Raw genomic sequence first — 24,474 nt, forward strand, 5'->3', positions numbered from 1 at the left:
GACATAGAGATTAGGATGTACAACACATATTTTGGGGGGGGACACAGTTCATCCACAGCACCATCCTATTAGATTTGGTCCTCGAGTCCATCCTGGTGAGAACATTTTGGATCCTGATTTTGACAGCTCATTACTCTCAGACAACGTGCTTAACGTGCCACGAAGAGCCACCATTTTTGGAGGATTTCTGTCTGCTTACACAGCATATTATTTCTCCCCTCACGCCAGCTCCAAAGTGTGTGTTATGATCCCCATTCTATAGAGAAGAAAACTGACTCATAAAGGTGAAAGCACTTATCCAAGGACACACAGACACTACGGAGTGGAGTCAGGATGTGAACCCAACCCTGTCTGACTCTGAAGGCCATGCTCATAGCCACTCTGCTGTGCTGCTGTCATGTAAGTCATTACTATTCTGAACATGGCAGGATAGACTCAGAGCCTTGTGATGAAACACTAGAGAGCACTTCAGGTTGAGGGTTGATCATTCCACCTGATTCCTGGTGTTATGTCACTTCCCACAGTTTTCACCTTATCCCAAGAATGATGATGATGTTAGGTGCTGTCAAGTTGGCTCTGACTGGTAGTGACATGTATGTTGTTCTTTTAGGTGCCATAGAGTCAGTTCCAATTCATAGCAACCTTATGTAAACAGAATGAAACACTGCCTGGTCCTGCTCCATCCTCATAATCTTTGTTATGCTTAAGCCCATTGTTGCAGCCACTGCATCATTCCATCTTGTTGTGGGTCTTCTTTTTCACTGACCCTCTACCAAGCATGTTGTCTTTCTCCATGGACTGTTCCCTCTCAATAACAGGCCCAAAATACGTGAGACCCAGTCTTGCCAGCTTCACTTCAAAGGAGCATTCTGGCTGTACCTCTTCCAAGATAGATTTATTCATTCTTTGGGTAGTCCATGGTATGTTTAATAATCTTTGCCCATCAACACCATAATTTAAAGACATCAATTCTTCTTCAGTCTTTCTTATTCATCATCCAGCTTTCACAAGCATATGAGGCGATTGAAAATATCATGGCTTGGGTCAGGCACACCTTAGTCCTCAAAGTGACATCTTTCTTTTTAACACATTAAAGAGGTCTTTTGCAGCAGATTTGACCAATGCAGTATGTCATTTGATTTCTTGACTGCGTTGATTGTGGATCCAAGTAAAATGAAATTCTTGACAACGTCTATATTTTCTCCATTTATCATGATGTTGTTTATTGGTCCACTTGTGAAGATTTTTGTTTTCTTTATGTTGCGGTGTAATCCATACTGATGGCTATGGTCTTTGATCTTCATCAGTAAGTGCTTCAAGTCCTCTTTGCTTACAGCAAGTAATGTTGTGTCTTCTGCATATTACAGCTAATGAGTCTTCCTCCAATCCTGATGCCATGTTCTTCTTCATACACTCTGTTTATGGGATTATTTGCTCAGCAAAAATTATTTGCTCAGAAAAAATGTGCATCAGCACTGTACCCTTTCATGTATTTGGTCTGTACGCTGAGCAAATAATCTCAGAAGCTGGGCTCTGTGAAGAAGAAAGTGGCATCACGATTGGAGGAAGACTCATTAACTTCAATATGCGAATGACACAAACTTGCTGGAAGGGAAGGAGACTTGGAGCACTACTTGAAGATCAAAGACTACAACCTTCAGTATGGATTACCCCTCAATATAAGGAAAACAAAAATCCTCACGAATAGACCAATAAGCAACACCATGATAAACGGAGAAAATACATAAGTTGTCAAGGATTTCGTTTTACTGGGATCCACAGTCAACACCCATGGAAGTAAGAAAAAAAAAGTAGCAGTCAAGAAATCAAACGACATATTGCATTGGGCAAATCTGCTGCAAAAGACCTCCTTAAAGTGTTAAAAAGCAAAGGTGTCACTTTGAGGACTAGGACCTGACCCAAGCCATGGTATTTTCAGTAACTTCATATGCATGTGAAAACTGGGACAATGAATAAAGAAGATGGAAAAATAATTGATGCCTTTGCATATGGTGTTGGTGGGCAAAGAATCATGAATATACCATGGACTGCAAGAAGAATGACCAAATCTGTCTTGGAAGAAGTACAGCCAGAATGCTCTTTAGACCTGTTATCAGGTGGGAGCAGTCTCTGAAGAAGGTCAACATGCTTGGTAAAGTAAACGGTCAGCAAAAAAAAAAAAAGGAAGACCCTCAATGAGATGAATTCACACAGCAGCTGCAACAAAGTGCTCACACACAGCAAGGATTGCGAGCAAGGGGCAGGATGAGGCAGTATTTTGTTCTGTTGTATATAGAGTCACTATGAGTCCAAGCCAACACGATGGCACCTAACAACAACGACCAGAGGGGTTTTGCTTAACATTTTAAAGAAACACTGTCATAGTAATTTTCTGCTATTCCATGAACCCTTCTACTAAAATAGTAAATGATGTGAATGTGATATAGCTTATTTTCGGTAAATTCGTTCTGGCCTCTGTGTCCTACATTCCTTATTTCCATACTCTGAAACCGTTGTCTAAAGAATTGAGCCTAGACTATTCCTCAAGAACATCACTGAATTGTCTTCACTGGTAGTTGGGGGGCGGGGGGGCGGGTAACAACATCTTTCACCAGGCATTAAAAGCATCAACAAGGGAAAACCAGAAATGTTCTTCTTGACCTTCACTCAAACATCCCAAATACCCTTCCTAATTAATTACAGACCAGTCTTCCATGAAGTACTCAAAACTTTCTTAAACATTTTCTAAAGTTGTAGGCAGTACCATCTCTTAAACTATAAACTCCCACTCACATATGTGAACCTCAGAGCCAGTGGGAAATGGCAGCCTTATACTTAGACCTTACAATGACTGTCGTTTTTACTTACAGAAGTAAATAACTACTTGGAAACTCTATGGGGCAGTTCTACTCTGTCCTCTAGGGTCGCTATGAGTCAGAATCGACTCGACGGCAGTGGGTTTGGTTTCTTGGGTTTGTTGGGTTTTAATTTCAAAAGCCCTGAGTAGGTTTCTTAATCATTTCTTTTGTGGCATATGCTTTTGAGGTATCAACAGGGGAAAAAAAAAAAGAGACCAGAATTCTTTTAAAAAAATTGTTCAAGGAACAACAGTGAAAAAGGAAGAAGACAGCAAATAGGAAGATGAAGGGAAAGGGCACACAATTTTTGTTATGATTGTTGGCTTGAAATAAAAGACGGATACGGGTAGCAACTCTGAGCAGCTGTCCAGGAGGGCTGCATCGCCCAGCATTCTGGGATGCACACTGTCCAAGAAGTGGTTCCCTTTGGGGATACTCAGTTTAGGTTTTTCTTCCCTCCATTAGGATAGAGTGTAGAGTGTAGCCCTCTCAGAGTGTAGCCCTCTCAGAGTGTAGCCCTGTCCTCTCTCATCTACTTTTGTTGGGACTTTTCTACTCATTTTCTCTCTACTCCAGGATCCCCTGTCTTGATGGATATCTTGTACATAGTGGTATTATACCACTTACATAATGTTGTGCATTTAATTATATGCATTTTTATATAATGCTAGATAGGAATATATTATTTTACACATACAAATAAATTCTTACTGTATAGTTTTCACATTCAATAATATACACTCATAGCCTTTCAAATAAACTCTTTAGAAGAGATGGAACCAATGCAAATTACTGAAGGTAGAAAATGGGGGATTCTGGAGCAGTGAGCTTTCTCCCCAAAACCTTTGTCTACCACAAAATGCCTTTGAATGGAGGGTAAAGAAGCAGATTTTATACTGAATCCCATTCCACGTAGACTCACAAGTATCAGAGAACGAAAGAAGCGGAAAGACCTTTGAAAGAATCAAAGACACCTCCCCCTAATGTATCGATGAAAAGCCTGAAGTCCAGAGACATTTGCCTAAAATGACATGGCTTAATGTCATAGTTTGTGCTGGCTGGGTTCTCTGGGAGGCTGACTCTAAAGTGAAGTTAGGGCTGTGAAAGTTTTATTGAGGAGTTACATCTGTAAAGGAAAAGGGGAAGGAAGCATGATTGGCCATGGAAGGCATCAAACAGTGACGCAGACTGAAAAAGCAGTCTCTGCCAACTCAACAGAGAGCTCCAGAACAAAGATCACCCTTTAGATGAATCTCATGTTGGGCAGAAATGGCCCATCCCTTGTAGCACTGCCGTGTTCTGTTGCTGGGGACTGCCACAAGAGCATACTTTGGCTTAAAAACTAAGGTAGACTCTGAAGGAGCTAACAACCAGAGGCTGTCAGCGAAACACTCCTCACAGCCGGGCAGCGAGTTCTTTCCAGAAAAAACAAAAACATACCCATTGCCTTTGAGTCAATTCTGACTCACAGAGACCCTATAGAACAGCAGAGAACTGCCCCATACTGTCACCAAGGAGCGTTTGGAAGATTGAAACTGCTAACCTTTTTTGGTTAGCAGCCATAGCACTTAACCACTACGCCATTGGGGTTTCCAAGGGGGATATGAATGGGGCATGTCCATGTCTGCCACAGAACTGTGTTTAATCTTGTTGCTTCTATATAAGTTCTTGAAAGATATTATTTTAGTGACTATAATAATAGTAATGGTTATTTTTATTCATTATAAAATTAGAGTATTGTCTCAATAGATACATTACAAATGCCAAAAAGAAAAATATACATATACACACCAAATGGTTTTTCATTAAAATACTTTACAGCAGGCATTTGGGCAAGCTATTGGAAATGGCCTAAGGTGTCCCCAGAGTGGAGGTCACTGAACTCAGGACAACCCCTGGAATTTTCCATTAGTGAGCAGTTAGATGAAGTAATAAATAAATTATTATTAAGCACTTTGCAAATATAGTGTTATGTAAATGCTAAATAATCATAATAATATGGTAGGATGCTGATCTTGATAAACGGGTCGGCTTCCATGTCATTTAAAATGGATGGCGCAGCAACGTCTGGGAAGATGAATGAGGTTCGTGGTCGCAAAGCTCAATAACAGCACAGTCTCTTCTGCAATGAGGCGAGGGCCGCCTTTTGAGTTGCCGCATTCCCCCCTGGTCTCTGTGGGACAATTAGCAGAGGAGTGGGATTCTGGCCAGCTTTAAGGGGGTAGTAAAAAAGCTCCTATGCCAGCATGTTGGAAGTAGACGTCGGTGAGCGCGTGGGGATTTGCGTTTCTGAGAAGTCAGGCGAATCTAGCGGGGTGGGGGCAGGAACTTAACCTTTATTGAGTGCCTTCTGCGACCCAGACACTGTGCTCGGTGCTCTGTGTTTATTAGCTCATTCATCCTCTAGGCCAGCACATTAAGGTAATAGAGGAGTGGAATACAGCAGGATGCATTACTAGTTTCTGTAGAATAGCAAAAGGATGGAGCCCACTGGGGTAGCTGGTGTTTTCTTTTTTTGCATTCTGGACAGGAGTGGGACCTGGAAGACGTGGGTAGTTCCCCAGGGAATCAGAGAAAGCCTGACTCAGTGATTCATCACATTCCCCAAGTGCTGTGACCTTTTAGGACCACACATTTGTGTGATGAAAGAGTTACTTTCCTCTTTTGGGGCTATACCCAGAATAACGGCTCCTCTTTGCCTCTGCTGTAGACCTGCCCGACTCTGGCCATCAAAGCCTGGTAGGGCCTCATTCAAACCCTACACACACCCTAACAACATTCAGCAGATATTAATAGGGTGATTAAACCAAAAAAACAGTTGCTGTTACGTCGATTTCACCTTATTGCTACTCATGTGCGTTAGAGTAGAACTGGGCTCCACAGGGTTTTCAATGGCTGATTTTTCAGAAGTAGATTGCCAGGCCTTTCTTCAAGGCACCTCTGGGTGTACTGAACCCCTAACCTTTTCTTTAGCAGCTGATCGTGTTGATTGCTTGTACCACCCAGGAAGCGGATCGAGGATTAACGTACCAAATACTGTACTGAGGGATTTATGTACCTTACCTCTTTTAATCCTTACAACAACACTGTGAAGCAGATTTTACCACCTCCAGTTTTTGAGAAAACTCGTTATTTTATGAAGTAACTTGCCAAGAGTCACACAACTAGTTCAAGGAGGAAGAGGTGAGAACCAGGTTGGTCAACATAGTCTGGTTCTTAACTATGAGGTAATCTGGGTATATGACTTGTGAACTCAGAGATCTTGATCCCTGGAGAGCTTTTTTTTTTTTTTTCCTTTTGCCCATCATTGGATTTTATTCCTAATAATGATTTGAGCCCTGATGGCACAGCGTTTAAGCGCTTAGCTGCTAACCAAAAGGTTGGCGGTTTGAACCCACCAGCCCCTCCAAGGGAGAAAGACCTGAGGATCTGCTCCCATAAAGATTACAGCCTAGAAAACCCTGTGAGGCAATTCTACTCTGTCACACAGGGTTAGTATGAGTTGAAATTGATTTGACGGCACCTAAAAACAACTTTTTTTAAAAAACAACAACCACCTTTGTTTAATGAGCTAGATTTTGAGGGTATAAAAGTAGCTCAAGCGTCTGGGTTTTTTTTAACAGCTTTATTGACCATAATAATTGACATACAATAAACTGCACATATTTGAAGTATACAATTTGGTAAAGTTTTTTTTTTTTTTTTTTCTTTATTAAGCTTCAAGTGAACGTTTACAAATCCAATCAGTCTGTCACATATAAGTTTACATACATCTCACTCCCTACTCCCACTTACTCTCCCCGTCTTGAGTCAGCCCTTTCAGTCTCTCCTTTCTTGACAATTTTGCCGGCTTCCCTCTCTCTCTATCCTCCCATCCCCCCTCCAGACAAGAGTTGCCAACACAATCTCAAGTGTACACCTGATATAATTAGCTCACTCTTCATCAGCGTCTCTCTCCCACCCGCTGACCAGTCCCTTTCATGTCTGATGAGTTGTCTTCAGGGATGGTTCCTGTCCTGTGTCAACAGAAGGTCTGGAGAGCATGACCGCCGGGATTCCTCCAGTCTCAGTCAGACCATTAAGTTTGGTCTTCTTATGAGAATTTGGGGTCTGCATCCCACTGCTCTCCTGCTCCCTCAGGGGTCCTCTGCTGAGCTCCCTGTCGGGGCAGTCATCGATTGTGGCCGGGCACCACCTAGTTCTTCTGGTCTCAGGATGATGTAGGTCTCTGGTTCATGTGGCCCTTTCTGTCTCTTGGGCTCTTAGTTGTCATGTGGGCTTGGTGTTCTTCATTTTCCTTTGCTCCAGGTGGGTTGAGACCAATTGCTGCATCTTAGATGGCTGCTTGTTAGCATTTAAGACCCCAGACGCCACATTTCAAAGTGGGATGCAGAATGATTTCATAATAGAATTATTTTGCCAATTGACTTAGAAGTCCCCGCAAACCATGTTCCCCAGACCCCCGCGCTTGCTCCGCTGAGCTTTGAAGCATTCATTTTATCCCGGAAACTTCTTTGCTTTTGGTCCAGTCCAATTGAGCTGACCTTCCATGTATTGAGTGTTGTCTTTCCCTTCACCTAAAGCAGTTCTTATCTACTGATTAATCAATAAAAAAACCCTCTCCCACCCTCCCTCCCTCCCCCCCTCGTAACCACAAAAGTATGTGTTCTTCTCAGGTTTACTATTTCTCAAGATCTTATAATAGTGGTCTTATACAGTATTTGTCCTTTTGCCTCTGACTCATTTCGCTCAGCATAATGCCTTCCAGGTTCCTCCATGTTATGAAATGTTTCAGAGATTCGTCACTGTTCTTTATCGATGCGTAGTATTCCATTGTGTGAATATACCACAATTTATTTACCCATTCATCCGTTGATGGACACCTTGGTTGCTTCCAACTTTTTGCTATTGTAAACAGAGCTGCAATAAACATGGGTGTGCATATATCTGTTTGTATGAAGGCTCTTGTATCTCTAGGGTATATTCCGAGGAGTGGGATTTCTGGGTTGTATGGTAGTTCTATTTCTAACTGTTTAAGATAACGCCAGATAGATTTCCAAAGTGGTTGTACCATTTTACATTCCCACCAGCAGTGTATGAGAGTTCCAATCTCTCCGCAGCCTCTCCAACATTTATTATTTTGTGTTTTTTGGATTAATGCCAGCCTTGCTGGTGTGAGATGGAATCTCATCGTAGTTTTAATTTGCATTTCTCTAATGGCTAATGATCGAGAGCATTTTCTCATGTATCTGTTGGCTGCCTGAATATCTTCTTTAGAGAAATGTGTGTTCATATCCTTTGCCCACTTCTTGATTGGGTTGTTTGTCTTTTTGTGGTTGAGTTTTGACAGAATCATGTAGATTTTAGAGATCAGGCGCTGGTCGGAGATGTCATAGCTGAAAATTCTTTCCCAATCTGTAGGTGGTCTTTTTACTCTTTTGGTGAAGTCTTTAGATGAGCATAGGTGTTTGATTTTTAGGAGCTCCCAGTTATCTGGTTTCTCTTCATCATTTTTGGTAATGTTTTGTATTCTGTTTATACCTTGTATTAGGGCTCCTAGGGTTGTCCCAATTTTTTCTTCCATGATCTTTATCGTTTTAGTCTTTATGTTTAGGTCTTTGATCCACTTGGAGTTAGTTTTTGTGCATGGTGTGAGGTATGGGTCCTGTTTCATTTTTTTGCAAATGGATATCCAGTTATGCCAGCACCATTTGTTAAAAAGGCTGTCTTTTCCCCAGTTAATTGACACTGGTCCTTTGTCAAATATCAGCTGCTCATACGTGGATGGATCTATGTCTGGGTTCTCAATTCTGTTCCATTGGTCTATGTGTCTGTTGTTGTACCAATACCAGGCTGTTTTGACTACTGTGGCTGTATAATAGGTTCTGAAGTCAGGTAAGGTGAGGCCTCCCACTTTCTTCTTCTTTTTCAGTACTGCTTTGCTTATCCGGGGCTTTTTTCCCTTCCATATGAAATTGGTGATTTGTTTCTCTATCCCCTTAAAATATGACATTGGAATTTGGATCGGAAGTGCGTTAAATGTATAGATGGCTTTTGGTAGAATAGACATTTTTACTATGTTAAGTCTTCCTATCCATGAGCAAGGTATGTTTTTCCACTTAAGTATGTCCTTTTGAATTTCTTGTAGTAGAGCTTTGTAGTTTTCTTTGTATAGGTCTTTTACATCCTTGGTAAGATTTATTCCTAAGTATCTTATCTTCTTGGGGGCTACCGTGAATGGTATTGATTTGGTTATTTCCTCTTCGGTGTTCTTTTTGTTGATGTAGAGGAATCCAAGTGATTTTTGTATGTTTATTTTATAACCTGAGACTCTGCCAAACTCTTCTATTAGTTTCAGTAGTTTTCTGGAGGATTCCTTAGGGTTTTCTGTGTATATAATCATGTCATCTGCAAATAGTGATAACTTTACTTCTTCCTTGCCAATCCGGATACCTTTTATTTCTTTGTCTAGCCTGATTGCCCTGGCTAAGACTTCCAACACGATGTTGAATAAGAGCGGTGATAAAGGGCATCCTTGTCTGGTTCCCGTTCTCAAGGGAAATGCTTTCAGGTTCTCTCCATTTAGAGTGATATTGGCTGTTGGCTTTGCATAGATGCCCTTTATTATGTTGAGGAATTTTCCTTCAATTCCTATTTTGGTAAGAGTTTTTATCATAAATGGGTGTTGGACTTTGTCAAATGCCTTTTCTGCATCAATTGATAAGATCATGTGGTTTTTGTCTTTTGTTTTATTTATGTGATGGATTACATTAATGGTTTTTCTGATATTAAACCAGCCTTGCATACCTGGTATAAATCCCACTTGATCAGGGTGAATTATTTTTTTGATGTGTTGTTGGATTCTATTGGCTAGAATTTTGTTGAGGATTTTTGCATCAATGTTCATGAGGGATATAGGTCTATAATTTTCTTTTTTTGTAATGTCTTTACCTGGTTTTGGTATCAGGGAGATGGTGGCTTCATAGAATGAGTTGGGTAGTATTCCGTCATTTTCTATGCTTTGGAATACCTTTAGTAGTAGTGGTGTTAACTCTTCTCTGAAAATTTGGTAGAACTCTGCAGTGAAGCCGTCCGGGCCAGGACTTTTTTTTGTTGGGAGTTTTTTGATTACCGTTTCAATCTCTTTTTTTGTTATGGGTCTATTTAGTTGTTCTGCTTCTGAATGTGTTAGTTTAGGTAGGTAGTGTTTTTCAAGGAATTCATCCATTTCTTCTAGGTTTTCAAATTTGTTAGAGTACAATTTTTCATAATAATCTGAAATGATTCTTTTAATTTCATTTGGTTCTGTTGTGATGTGGTCCTTCTCATTTCTTATTCGGGTTATTTGTTTCCTTTCCTGTATTTCTTTAGTCAGTCTAGCCAATGGTTTATCAATTTTGTTAATTTTTTCAAAGAACCAGCTTTTGGCTTTGTTAATTCTTTCAATTGTTTTTCTGTTCTCTAATTCATTTAGTTCAGCTCTAATTTTTATTATTTGTTTTCTTCTGGTGCCTGATGGATTCTTTTGTTGCTCACTTTCTATTTGTTCAAGTTGTAGGGACAGTTCTCTGATTTTGGCTCTTTCTTCTTTTTGTATGTGTGCATTTATTGATATAAATTGACCTCTGAGCACTGCTTTTGCTGTGTCCCAGAGGTTTTGATAGGAAGTATTTTCATTCTCGTTGCTGTCTATGAATTTCCTTATTCCCTCCTTGATGTCTTCTATAACCCAGTCTTTTTTCAGGAGGGTATTGTTCATTTTCCAAGTATTTGATTTCTTTTCCCTCGTTCTTCTGTTATTGATCTCTAGTTTTATTGCCTTGTGGTCTGAGAAGATGCTTTGTAATATTTCGATGTTTTGGACTCTGCAAAGGTTTGTTTTATGACCTAATATGTGGTCTATTCTAGAGAATGTTCCATGTGCGCTAGAAAAAAAAGTATATTTTGCAGCAGTTGGGTGGAGAGTTCTGTATAAGTCAATGAGGTCAAGTTGGTTGATTGTTGTAATTAGATCTTCCGTGTCTCTGTTGAGCTTCTTACTGGATGTCCTGTCCTTCTCCGAAAGGGGTGTGTTGAAGTCTCCTACTATAATTGTGGAGGTATCTATCTCGCTTTTCAGTTCTGTTAAAATTTGATTTATATATCTTGCAGCCCTGTCATTGGGTGCGTAAATATTTAATATGGTTATGTCTTCCTGATCAATTGTCCCTTTTATCATTATATAGTGTCCTTCTTTATCCTTTGTGGTGGATTTAAGTCTAAAGTCTATTTTGTCAGAAATTAATATTGCTACTCCTCTTCTTTTTTGCTTATTGTTTGCTTGATATACTTTTTTCCATCCTTTGAGTTTTAGTTTGTTTGTGTCTCTAAGTCTAAGGTGTGTCTCTTGTAGGCAGCATATAGATGGATCATGTTTCTTTATCCAGTCTGTGACTCTCTGTCTCTTTATTGGTGCATTTAGTCCATTTACATTCAGGGTAATTATAGATAAATAAGTTTTTAGTGCTGTCATTTTGATGCCTTTTTATGTGTGTTGTTGACAATTTCATTTTTCCACATACTTTTTTGTGCTGAGGCGTTTTTCTTAGTAAATTGTGAGATCCTCACTTTCATAGTGTTTGACTTTATGTTAGTTGAGTCGTTACGTTTTTCTTGGTTTTTGTCTTGAGTTATAGAGTTGTTATACCTTTTTGTGGTTACCTCATTATATACCCCTATTTTTCTAAGTAAAAACCTAACTTGTATTGTTCTATATCGCCTTGTATCACTCTCCATATGGCAGTTCAATGCCTCCTGTATTTAGTCCCTCTTTTTGATTATTGTGATCTTTTACCTATTGACTTCCATGATTCCCTGTTATGTGTATTTTTTTTTTAATTAATCTTAATTTGTTTGTTTTTGTGATTTCCCTATTTGAGTTGATATCAGGACGTTCTGTTTTGTGACCTTGTGTTGTGCTGATATCTGATATTATTGGTTCTCTGACCAAACAATATCCTTTAGTATTTCTTGTAGCTTTGGTTTGGTTTTTGCAAATTCTCTAAACTTGTGTTTGTCTGTAAATATCTTAATTTCGCCTTCATATTTCAGAGAGAGTTTTGCTGGATATATGATCCTTGGTTGGCAGTTTTTCTCCTTCAGTGTTCTGTATATGTCGTCCCATTCCCTTCTTGCCTGCATGGTTTCTGCTGAGTAGTCAGAACATATTCTTATTGATTCTCCCTTGAAGGAAACCTTTCTTTTCTCCCTGGCTGCTTTTAAAATTTTCTGTTTATCTTTGGTTTTGGTGAGTTTGATGATAATATGTCTTGGTGTTTTTCTTTTTGGATCAATCTTAAATGGGGTTCGATGAGCATCTTGGATAGATATCCTTTCGTCTTTCATGATGTCAGGGAAGTTTTCTGTCAGAAGTTCTTCAACTATTTTCTCTGTGTTTTCTGTCCCCCCTCCCTGTTCTGGGACTCCAATCACCCGCAGGTTATCCTTCTTGATAGAGTCCCACATAATTCTTAGGGTTTCTTCATTTTTTTTAATTCTTTTATCTGATTTTTTTTCAGCTATGTTGGTGTTGATTCCCTGGTCCTCCAGATGTCCCAGTCTGCATTCTAATTGCTCGAGTCTGCTCCTCTGACTTCCTAGTGTGTTGTCTAATTCTGTTATTTTATTGTTAATCTTTTGGATTTCTACATGTTGTCTCTCTATGGATTCTTGCAACTTATTAATTTTTCCAGTATGTTCTTGAATAATCTTTTTGAGTTCTTCAACAGTTTTATCAGTGTGTTCCTTGGCTTTTTCTGCAGATATCCTAATTTCATTTGTGATATCATTAAGCATTCTGTAAATTAGTTTTTTATATTCTGTATCTGATAATTCCAAAATTGTATCTTCATTTGGGAAAGATTTTGATTCTTTTGTTTGGGGAGTTGGAGAAGCTGTCACGGTCTGCTTCTTTAAGTGGTTTGATATGGATTGTTGTCTCCGAGCCATCACTGGGAAACTAGTTTTTCCAGAAAATCCGCTAAAAAAAAACTGCAGTCAGATCCCTATCAGAGTTCTCCCTCTGGCTCAGGCTATTCAGATGTTAATGAAGCCGCCTGGGGAGGGTGGGGGAGGGAACAGAGAGATAGGAGAGTAGCACCTCAGAATATAGCCAGAGTTGCTTGTCTTGCTTGGAATGACTATTATATCTGAGATTCCCGCGGGCGCGTCGCCTATGTGTGCTGTCTGTGTGGAGATTGCCCCCGGGGGGTCTGGCCCGCTGGAGTCACGGTCAGATCCTCCGCTTCCAGCCCCACGCCCAGCGTCAAGGCTCCCCTACTGGGACGGTGCACTCTCGACTCCAAAATCAGTCGCTGCCTCCCGGGGACTTCTCGTCCCTCCAGCCGCGTGGCCGTGCCGCCCCCGTGAACCAGGTGGGCCCCCTCCCGGGGTTAGTTCAGATTGGTGGAGTAGCTCCCCGTGCTTATGCCGCGACCGAGTGTCCCGGCTGGAACGCTGTTCTCCCCACTCCAATACCAGCCGCTGCCTCCCGGGGACTTCTCCCACCGGCTGCGTCCCACGCCGCCCGCGCGACCCGGATGGTCACCTTCCCGGGGTTAGTTCAGGGGGTGGAGCAACTCTCCGTGTTTATGGCGTACCTGCGTGCAGTCCAAATCCCTGTGGGACGGCTCCCCGGCTCGGACGCTGCTCTTTCTGCTCCAAGATCAGTCACTGCCTCCCGGGGACCTCTCCTAACGGCTGCGTCCCACGCCGCCCGTGGAACCGGCTAGTCCCCCTCCCGGGGTTAGTTCAGGGGGGTGGAGCAGGTCTCTGTGCTTGTGCCGTACCTGACTGGTATGCTGGCTCCAGGCTCTGGAAACAATCGCTGCTTCCCCGTATTAGTTCGTTCTCCGTCTCTAAGTCTGTGTTTGTTGTTCAGGGTTCGTAGATTGTTATGTATGTGATCGATTCACTTGTTTTTCCGTGTCTTTGTTGTAAGAGGGATCCGAGGTAGCGTCTGCCTAGTCCGCCATCTTGGCTCCACCTCCACAATTTGGTAAAGTTTTGATATATATGTATTAGAGACACTATACCATAATCAAGATAGTTAATAGGTCCTTCAACCCCAGAGTTTACTCAAGCCCCTTGGAAAATCCATCTTTCCCATACCTCCTCATTACCTCAGACAACCACTGATCTGCTTTCTGTCACTATAATTAGCTTGCATCTTCTCAAGTTTTATATAAATGGAATCATTCAGTATATACTCTTTCTTTGCCTGGTTTCTTTCAGTCAGTGTAATTATTTTGAGATTCATCCAAGTGTTTTCTTTTTCTTTGTTTTATTTACAAAGAGGTAAAGACTTTGAATAAGCTTTATCCATTTTATTTAATTTTAGCTTTGGACCTGATCCAGAATTCAAATTTTAGTTCTGTCACTTACTCTCTGTGTGCCATGCGGGTGAGTTTTTTAACCTCTTTGAGGCATAGTTTTCTCATATGTGAAGTGGGTATAATAAAAGCTGTATTATACAGGGTTAGAGTAAGGATTAAATGAGGTAACATTGGTAAAGTGCATAGCATAGAATCTATACATGTTAAAATTTTTTAAATGATAAAAACAAAATTTTCATCAAAATCCATTTGCTGTCTCTTAGGAACTGAGTATTAAGTAATACAGTAATAGCTGGCATAGATTTTGCTACTGGTCGCCATTGAGTCAATTCTGGCTCATAGCAACCCTATAGAATAGAGTAGAACTGCCCCATAAGGTTTCCAAGGAGCAGCTGGTGGGTCCGAACTGCTGACTTTTGGTTAGCAGCCGAGCTCTTAACCATTGAGCCACCAGGGCTCCACTATTTTAAATAGAACATATGAGTTAGCTCTTTTAATCCTCAAAAGAAGCCGGTGAAGTGTGTGGGTCCACTATAGTCCCCATATTACAGATGAAGACACTGAAATAAAGCAATACAATAATTCTCTATTCTCACAGATAGTAGGTGGTGGAATCAGAATTTGAACTGAGACGGTCTGGCTTGAAACCCTGTGTTCTTGTCCATTATTATTTGTCTGCCTTTCAGTATGCAGTGACATCACTCTGTAACTCAGATCCTAGGGACAATCCTAGGGACACCACTTTAGGAAAAAATGACCTAGACGTGAAGAACATATAAGCAATTAAGTAAAAATTATAGAATGGCTAATATAGTAACCAAATTATTATTGTTGTTGTTAGGTGCTATCGAATTGATTCTGACTCATAGTGAGCAAATAGGACGAAGTAGAACTGTCCCATAAGATTGCCTGTATCTTTATGGGAGCAGATCACCAGGTCTTTTCTCCCACACAGCCACTGGTGGGTTCAAACCACAAGACCTTCTGGTTGGCAGCTGAGCACTTAAACATTGTGCCACCAAAACTAAAAACCAAACCCATCGCTGTCGAGTGGATTCCAACTCATAGCAACCCTATAGGACAGAGTAGAACCGCCCCATAGGATTTCCAAGGAGCAGCTGGTGGATTTGAACTGCTGACCTTTTGGTTAGCAGCCAAACGCTTAACCACTTGGCAATCAGGACTCCTTAAATTATTATTAAATGATACCAAATACTTCAAGTTCTTATAGGCATATCCCTGTAATTTGAATTTAGGAAGAGTAGTCCACATCTGATTCTGATTCTAGGGTTAATTGTGAGAAAGTAACAGACACAGAACCTGTAAAGAACAAAGTATGGCAGCCGGAGCAAATTCTGCCCTTTCTGGAAACTCTTGAGAAACTTACAGGTGTTCTGCCTGAGCCTCAGGTTTTAGCACAGGCCCGGAAGGCAGGCCCATCACTGAGGCTGCAGTCCCAGCCGAGTTGCCTGTACTTACCTCATGTTTGGGAATCGTCTGTCAATTTAGAGCTGTTGGAGACAGGGAATCCACAGAGACACAGAATTAAGACAAACAGATTTGTGAACTAGGGATGAGGACAATTTCTGGCATCTTGGGTTTGAGGTACAATGGGAGATGCAGATGGTAATGTCCAACAGGCAGCTGTGTATCTGGGTAACTGGGTTCAGGTGCGAGGGCAGGATTGAAGATAAAGATTTGGGAGTTATTGGTATATAGAATATAGTTGAAGCCACGGGAGAGGGCGAAATTACCCATGGACAGCTACACCTTTGGTTGGCTCAGGTACGGTAATTACTACGCGCTAAAGACTTGGAACTGCCAGAAATTTAAGCTGAATTCAAAAGAGAGCATGGAACAAGGGATATCATTGCTTGTGTCAGATGAATCATGGCAGAAAGCAGAGAATACCAGGAAAATGTTTACCTGTGTGTTATTGGCTATGCAAAGGCATTCGACTGTGTGGATTATAACAATTATAGATAACATTGTGAAGAATGAGAATTCCAGAACACTTAATTGTGCCCATGAGGAACTTGTACTTAGACCAAGAGGCAGTTGTTCAAACAGAACAAGGGGATAGTGCATGGTGTAAAGTCAGGAAAAGTGTGTGTCAGGGTTGTATCCTTTCACTATACTTATTCAATCTGTATGCTGAGCAAATAATCCGAGAAACTGGACTATATGAAGAACAGGGCATCAGGACTGGAGGAAGCCTCATTAACAACCTCTGATATACAGATGTCACAACCTTGTTTGCTGAAAGTGAAGAGGATTTGAAGAACTTACTGATGAAGATCAAAGCCCAGAGCCTTCAGTATGGATTACACTTCAACATAAAGAAAACAAAAATTCTCACAACTGGACCAATAAGCAACTCTATGATAAACGGAGAAAATATTGAAGTTGTAAAGGATTTCATTTTACTTGGATCCATAATCAACACCCATGGAAGCCAAAAAAAAAAAAAAAAAAAAAAAACCACTGCCGTAGAGTTGATTCTGACTCATAGTGACCCTATAGGATAGAGTAGAACTGCCCATAGAGCAATAGTCAAGAAATCAAAAGATGCATTGCATTGGGCAAATCTGCTGCAAAAGACCTTTTTAAAGTGTTAAAAAGCAAAGATGTCACTTTAAGAACTAAGGTGTGTCTGACCCAAGCCATGGTGTTTTCAGTCTCCTCATGTACATGTGAAAGCTGGATGATGAATAAGGAAGAACAAAGAAGAATTTATGACTTTGAATTATGGTGTTGGCAAAAAAATATTGTATATACCTTGGCCTGCCAGAAGAATGAACAAATCTGTCTCAGAAGAAGTACAGCCAGAATGCTCATTAGAGGCAAGGATGGCGAGACTTTGTCTGACGTGCTTTGGACATGTTATCAGGAGGGACTAGTCCCTGGAGGACATCATGCTTGGTTGGTGAAAAAGAGGAAGACTCTCAGCGAGATGGATTGACACAGTGGCTGCCAACAATGGACATAACAACGATTGTGAGGATGGCGAGGAGCGGGCAGTGTTTCCTTCTGTTGTACATATAGGGTCAGTATGAGTTGGAACTGACTCAATGGTACCTAACAACCACAACAACAAAGACTTGGAATTTGGCAGAGTTGGGGGAGAAAGAGATTTCAGTTCAGTTCAGATGGACGAATACTGCTTATTCGCTTGATGTGCACAGAATCCCTGCCTTTGAGAGCTTCATGCTTGGGATGGAGGATAAAGGATAAGAGATATAAATCGAATAATTTCAGAGGTAATAAAATGTTCAATTTAAGGGATATTTAGAAGGCAAAATAAACAAACAGAAAAAAAAAAGAAAAAAATTTTTTCTTTTTTTTTTTCTGTTAATACCTGGAAATAGGCATGGAAAAAGGTTGAGATTGTGGCCTTGAAAACTGTGTGCTGCACACAAAGACATGGAATTAAGACAAACAGATTTGTAAACTAGTAATGAAGATAATTTTGGCAGCTGAGTTGGAGGTGTAATGGAAGAACCAGGTAGTAACATCCAACAAGTTGTTGTGTTTCTGGATAACTGAGTTCAGGAGTGAGGGCAGGGTTGAAGATAAGGACTTGTGAGTTGTTGGGATATAGGATGTAGTTGAAGCCATGGAAGAGAATGAGATCACCCAGGAACAGTGAGTAAGGATAAGATGGTCAGCACAGGACCTGTGATGGTTGGAACAAGTTTCACCATACACCGGTATCAGAGGCATATTAAAGTAATGGGACTGGATAATATTATCTTATTGCTGTTCTTGTTATTTTTGCTAGCTGCTGTTGAGTCGATCCCTGACTCATGGCGACTCCATGCCCAGTGATCTTTCCTATTCCAAACCTTTTTAAATCCACTCGTTTCAAGCATATGTCACTTATTCCATGTGAATAGGTGTAAACCCTAATCTATACACGGTTGAAATGAAGCACTTAGAAGGGAAAAGGATCCCAAAGCAAACCCAAAAGCCTACCCTTCACCTACAAGTTAGGGCAGCAGCACTGGAAGAACTCGAGATGGGAAATGGTGGGCAGAGATGCAAGTGGCCTAGAATTACTGTTTTGACAAATCTGGTAAAGTAAAACGTGTGAGAGCTGGGACTCAGGGACTGCCTTATTTTCTAGGTCTTGCAAGTTTTCCACCTTTGACTGTGTGCACTCTTACCGCTTTTCTGTCGTTCTCTATCAGTGGAAAAAATTTGAGTTTTCCTTCTCTGACAAGTCTCTGCCTTACACAGGTTCTGGCTTTCACAGGTATTACGGTATAAACAACTGTATCTTTCTGGAAAAAATATACATAGTTCAATGATGGAGACGGTTTAAAACACTGAACTGGAAAGAAGGCTTATGTTCTCTGATGTTCAGTTAGTTTTGTGTTGATCTCTCCACACGTTTATCTATACACATCTCTTTATACCTCTAATTCTCTATCAGTCAATCAACGAATGCACTAGGAGCACCGTCCCCGTGTGTTGGAGCACCATCTATGTGTAGACAACCTGTTAGGTGCTAAGAATACAGGAGGAATAGTGTATAACCCCCACCCCTTAGAAACAGAGTACACTTATGGTAGTATACTAATTACAAAGCCTTCTCCCCTGGCATGGTTCTTTATATTGCCAAAGCACACTCTTCTGCATTCTATTGTTGGAGTTCTTCAGCACATTTGGGAAGGAGGTGGGGCAATGATTATTATTATTATGTCCTGGGTAGCTGAGACACAGAGGTGGAGTGACTTGGGGAAGGTCAGTCAGTGGCAGAGATCCAGGTCTTTTAGCCGAATGTTCTTTCTGCTAAAGGGAATTTTTTTTTTTTTTTTTCCCAGCACTCTTATCCTGGGCACCTTGCCTTTGCAATTTCCTGGTTGTCTATTTTATCTCTTGAGCTGACAAATCTGACAGCCCCTGGGGGAATTCTGACTCCAGAATAACTTGCCTTGGTCAAGTGTTAAATCCCACAGGTGTAGAAGGGACTTTGGAGGGACCACCGTCACTCTCACGTTCCCCGTCCCCACCCTCCTGTTTGTCTGGAGGGACGTATGCTTATCAGTCCTGAACGTACCAGCAAGCAGCTAGCAAAACCAAATTAGCTCAGACTGGCTGCTGTTCAGGTCAGCTAATTAAATTAGCTATTGTTGCATTACTGATAAGGACAGTTTGGAAAAGGAAAAAAGCCACTCATCCCAGCAGCCATCAGGCTAGAGCCAAGAAAATGTGTTAATGGGAACACTCTGAAAGGAAACCCCTCTGACTAGCGGCAGTACCTAGGGGGTTTTGGTGGACTGTTCTCCTAGCCATCTGCTCTGAGCTCAATGCTCCCAGCTCTTGCTGGCGCTGGTCCTTGTGGGCACTGCCACTCCCTGACTTTCTGGTATGCAGCTGCGTCCGGGGCAACCCATTCCTTCTTCTCCCATCCTAGGCCTAATCCTCCTGGGAGTCTGGAGAGAAACAGGATTTTTCTGGGAGAGAAGAGGTTTCCATGTATCATAAAATCTAATCTCTCCACAGCATAAAAGCCAGTTGTTATGTGGAAGAACCTCAGAGAAAAATTGAAGAAAGGAAGGAAAGAAAGGCTAGAGTACTTTCTACTGGATTAATGTATGTTATAATCCAGGACACTAGTAACATCAAGGAGAGGAACCACCAAAACCAAACCAAACTGGTTGCCGTCAAGTCAATTCCAACTCATAGCGGCCCTGTAGGACAGTGTACAACTGCCCCATACAGTTTCCAAGTAGCACCTGGTGGATTTAAATTGCTGACCTTTTGCTCAGCAGCCGTAGCACTTAAACACTAAGCTGCCAGGGTGTTCCAGGAGAGGAACAGGTGTACTTATTTTATAGGGAAGCTTGCAATTACAAATAGAAAAAAATGATATGTACCTACTTTATCTAAATTAGGAAGTACTTTCTCTGACCTGAGTGTATTTTTCTGCAGAAAAGAAATTTGAACTGTTGTCTCTCTCTCAAGTTCTAGCATTCTAAGCTAAATGCAGAATTATTAAAGTTGGTAAACTGAGAAGTTACAGAAGTGAACTAGGCATGTTTACTGAAATAATTGATTAAAAAAAAAAAAAATCTTCCAAGCCAGATGATATAGAAAAAAGACCTTGCTTTTAGTGAAGCTAATTAAAAATAAGTAAATACATAAAGTTTTTACTGAAAATTAAAGTTCTACTTCAATGTTCAAATGAGCAGTACTAGAGGAAGTTGAGGGCCTCAGTGTTTGGGTCCCCGCCACTGTCAAGTCAATTCTGACTCATAGGGACCCTATAAGACAGAGTAGAACTGCCCCATACGGTTTCCAACAAGTGGCCAGTGGATTCGCACTGCTGACCTTTTGGTTATCAGCTGTAGCACTTAACCACCACGCCACTAGAGCTCCATCCAGTATTTGGGTAAAAATCCCACGTACCAATATGTCTTCAGAAGATTTACTTGTGCCTCCAACCCAGAATAATTCTGTCTTCCAAGAATCTCTTTTCAACCAATTGTCATATTGGGAATTTGATGGAAAGGAGTAGCCTGGCCCTGGGGAAATGGGTACTTTCACAGCATCCAGTAAAATGAATGTAATTGCTGTTTTATATCTTAGTTATATAAAAAATATAAAATCATTGCAAAATATGTGAGCATTGGGGAAGGGGATCTTTCCTAATTATATCACCCTGACACAGTGTTTCATTTTTACATTGCTCCTTTCTAATATTTTCCCATATTAGATAAATAAATGTTTTTGGAAATTGATTAAAAAAAAAGTGTATTAACCTGAACTTGGCCAATATATGAGTGCAGAAGTTAGAACGCCTAGTTCTCTTCCACTTTGAGATAGGTTCTCCTTCTCTCCTCTTGAGTCCTGGCCACAAATGTGATTAATGGCATCCTTCCTTTCCCTCTGTAGTGACTGGAGATAAAGCTTCATGTCTGTGAGGTCTTCTCAGCTCTTTAGAGAAAAGTATGAATTAATCTTAGATGCATTATTAACTTTTGTGAACTATTTTTTCTCGAAGATTCGTTTGTATTAAGGCTGGTTACATATGATTCACTAAAAGAGAAGACAGTTCTGTATGCTGCCTCTCACCTTTCATTGCTCTATAGTAGGGTCAGGTGAGATTGTCCTTCATTAATCCTTTCTACATGAAGGCAGAAAAAGAACTTATGTTCAAGCCCTGGGTTTTCAACCTACCAGCCCTGTAATCTTGAGCAAGTTACTTAATATTCTTTGGATCAGTTGCTTCATCTGTAAAACATGGGTAATAATAACTATTTCACAGGGCTGTTGTGATGATTAAACAAGCTAATTTAGGGGAAAGTGCTATACAAATGAAACAATTTTTTTTTTTTTTCCCTTGGAAAGAAACTGTAAACAGATCATTTCATTGAACTATTCCTAGTATTTATCATGGAGAAATTTTTTCCACGCTATAGGAATGAAAAAGTAACTTAAATTTTTGGTGGCTGATGAGCCATTTCCTAAATCATCTAGGTCCAGGCCTTTTCCTTCTTCTCCTATTTTCAGCTGGTTAGCTGCTCATTGAGATCTTGCCAGAGGGTGGGAAAAAAGAAATAAAAGCTGAAATCGGTCAATTTGACTCTTTGATAGCAGTCCTGATGAAAGATTTGTGGGTAGAGGGTGTTAAAGCTGTGAGTTAAACTGGAATTGTGCCTTCTTACTAGGAAATTGCAAGAACCTACTGATCATTTGGATGTCCTGACAGTGATGGCGACTCCTCTTCTCTTGACTGAAGAAATGGCTTCCTCTACCTGAAAAGTGATCTCTTTTCCAGAATGACACCTATTGACTTTTGAAGGAGTAAGAGAATACCTGCTGGCCAGTCATATCAGCGAAAACAATTCTGGTGAGCAGTGAGCTGGCAGTTGTTACAACCAGAGGGCTATTGGAAGAACAGAGTCCCAAAGCAATAATCACTCTTCTGTCTCTTCCCCACTCATCCAGCAGTCAACTAATCATTTTAAAGTATTGATTAAGTACCATCATATAAAATGTGGTCCACAGCAAAATATAGTTGACAACTTCTCAACTCTCAATAAAATGATAATAAACTAAGAAAGTAGGAGTCATGCGTGTGAAAAAGACAACTAACTACAGAAGGGGGAGGAGACAATGAACACATTTAGAGCATCTCCCATATAGCGGCCATTGTGCAAAGTACCGTACATATATTCTTTCATCTGATCCCCACCACAGCCAGCCCTGAGAGGCATTTCTATCCTTGTTCTATGGAAGATAATACTGAAGGTCAGAGATATTTAATAACTTGCCCAGGATCACATAGCCAGAAAGACGTGGACTCTGTTTTTAAGTATAGAGTGTCTAATTCCAATGTCTATGCTCTATTACTGACCTACACCTACCAGTGAGAGAAACTAGAGCTCAGAGATATCATTTAGTACCCTTGGGTCAAAACAAGACTCTCTAAAATGCATATCAGCAAAATACATTGATAAAATGTGACCAAGTCTTTTCATTGCTTTGGGAAAGATTTCTAGCAAAGTATGAATGTCTGGATTCTAGAGGCAAGGATGGTGGAGTGGCAATAGCAGCACTGTAGCCTTGCCTCAACCATCACCTACATGTGTTCATCTGAGCAAGTTGCCTTCCTTTCTAGACTTTTGTGTCTTCATCTGTATTTCTAGACTGTCTAATGTCACTCCATCGTTGGGCATGCATATGGGATGATAGCTCTAAAGTCAAGCAGACCTGTGTTTAAATCCTGGCTCCATCCTCAAACAGTGGACGCATGGTTAAGTCATTTGACTATCTGTAAAATGGAGATAATCATACCTACCTCAGGGTCTTTGCCCGTGTTCTTTCTCCTTGGGATGGTCTTCCCCAGTTACCCACAGAGGCCACTCTTTTACTTCCTCCAGGTCTTCGCTCAATTTACCTTTTTAGTGAGACCTTCCTTGAACACTATATCTAAACTTGCAAACCAGTTGACATTTCCTGTCTTCCTTCTTCACTATATTATTCTCCTTAACACTCAACACCTAATGTACTGTATATAGCACTCAATTATCTTATTTATTGCGTGTTTCCCACCTCTAGAGTGTAAGCTCTAAAAGGGCAGAGTTCTTTTGTATTCTTTACTGCTGTATCCCAGTTTCTATAATGACTTAGGTGCTTAATAAATATTTGTTGCATAAATGAATGGTTTTCGTGAGGATAAGTTGAATAAAGTGCTTTATACAGGGTTCCACACATGATGAGCATTACATACATGTTATCTGTTTATTTTTACTGTGACTTTGTTATTACTCTGTCACACCTCAATGAAGCACAGGTGTTTCTCTTTCCCATCCAGGCAACTGAAGATCCTGGCCCCTTTGGTGAATGTGAAGGCTTGACTTGGTTGAGATTAATCTAGAAACAAGAGGAATGAGTAATTGTGAGGGAAGTTAGGGAGATTTGCCTGGAATCTTCCTTAAAATATATAAAGGTGTGTCACATGGACAAAAATTCCAGGAAGACATATTTCTGCTGCATTAGAAAGGATTGATGTCTAATGATGGAATAAGCTGTCTCAGGAGAGAGTGAACTGCTCATACCTGGAGGTCCCTCGATATAATTATTGCAATGAGTGACAAGGTTGAAGTACAGCCAGGAGTACCATACTCTTAGAGGGCTATGGAGAGAGTTAATAAAAGATGGCATCCCTATGGGCTAGATAGATGAACAGTCAATAAGAATATTACTTAATCTACGCAATCAAAGAAATCAAGGTTAGAGGATCAGGAGGCTAAAGACAGTCACCTAAATTAAAACCAAAATCTGATACCTAGTTTCCAGACCTGCATCTGTTTTCAGATTGAGAACCCATTTACAGAAAGGGAGGCTGGGTCCCTAGGTGGAAAGACCCTTCTACTATTAGAGCATGGGTAAAAAAAATATGGGTATATGGTAATAATTCTCCCATTCCTTCCCCAAAAGGCCCTTGGCCATTTACACAATTAACCATATATGGGGGGAAAAAGACTACCCAAACATTTTAAGGACTGTTGGACACAGGTCTCAAGTTGACATTGATATACTGGGACCCAAATAATTGTCATGGTCTCTTTGGTAGAATGGAGGTCCTAAGTCTGTATCACAATGGATCCACTGGGTCCATGGAACCTCATTTTGTAATTTACTCAGTCCCTGAATTAATAATTGGAATGAACATACTCAGTAGTTGGTAGAAACTTTACAGGTTTTCTTGGCCTGTGCGGTAAGAGTTAGTG

At 40.7% G+C, this 24,474-nt stretch overlaps 1 protein-coding gene across 2 annotated transcripts in view; it reads left to right on the forward strand.

Moving 5' to 3' along the window:
- Positions 1–23,261, forward strand: part of PBX1 (PBX homeobox 1) — a 415,683-nt gene extending 392,422 nt beyond the window's left edge. The window contains exon 9 of one of the 2 annotated variants that reach the window (XM_049881107.1): positions 21,907–23,261. In XM_049881107.1, the coding sequence (XP_049737064.1) occupies positions 21,907–21,927 (21 nt within the window). In that variant the 3' untranslated portion in view covers positions 21,928–23,261. The remainder of the gene's footprint in view (positions 1–21,906) is intronic. The other variant, XM_049881109.1, reaches the window with a different exon arrangement.
- The last annotated feature ends 1,213 nt before the right edge of the window (positions 23,262–24,474 follow it).

Source organism: Elephas maximus, chromosome 3 (genome assembly GCF_024166365.1).
Source record: "Elephas maximus indicus isolate mEleMax1 chromosome 3, mEleMax1 primary haplotype, whole genome shotgun sequence".
Lineage (NCBI taxonomy): Eukaryota > Metazoa > Chordata > Mammalia > Proboscidea > Elephantidae > Elephas > Elephas maximus.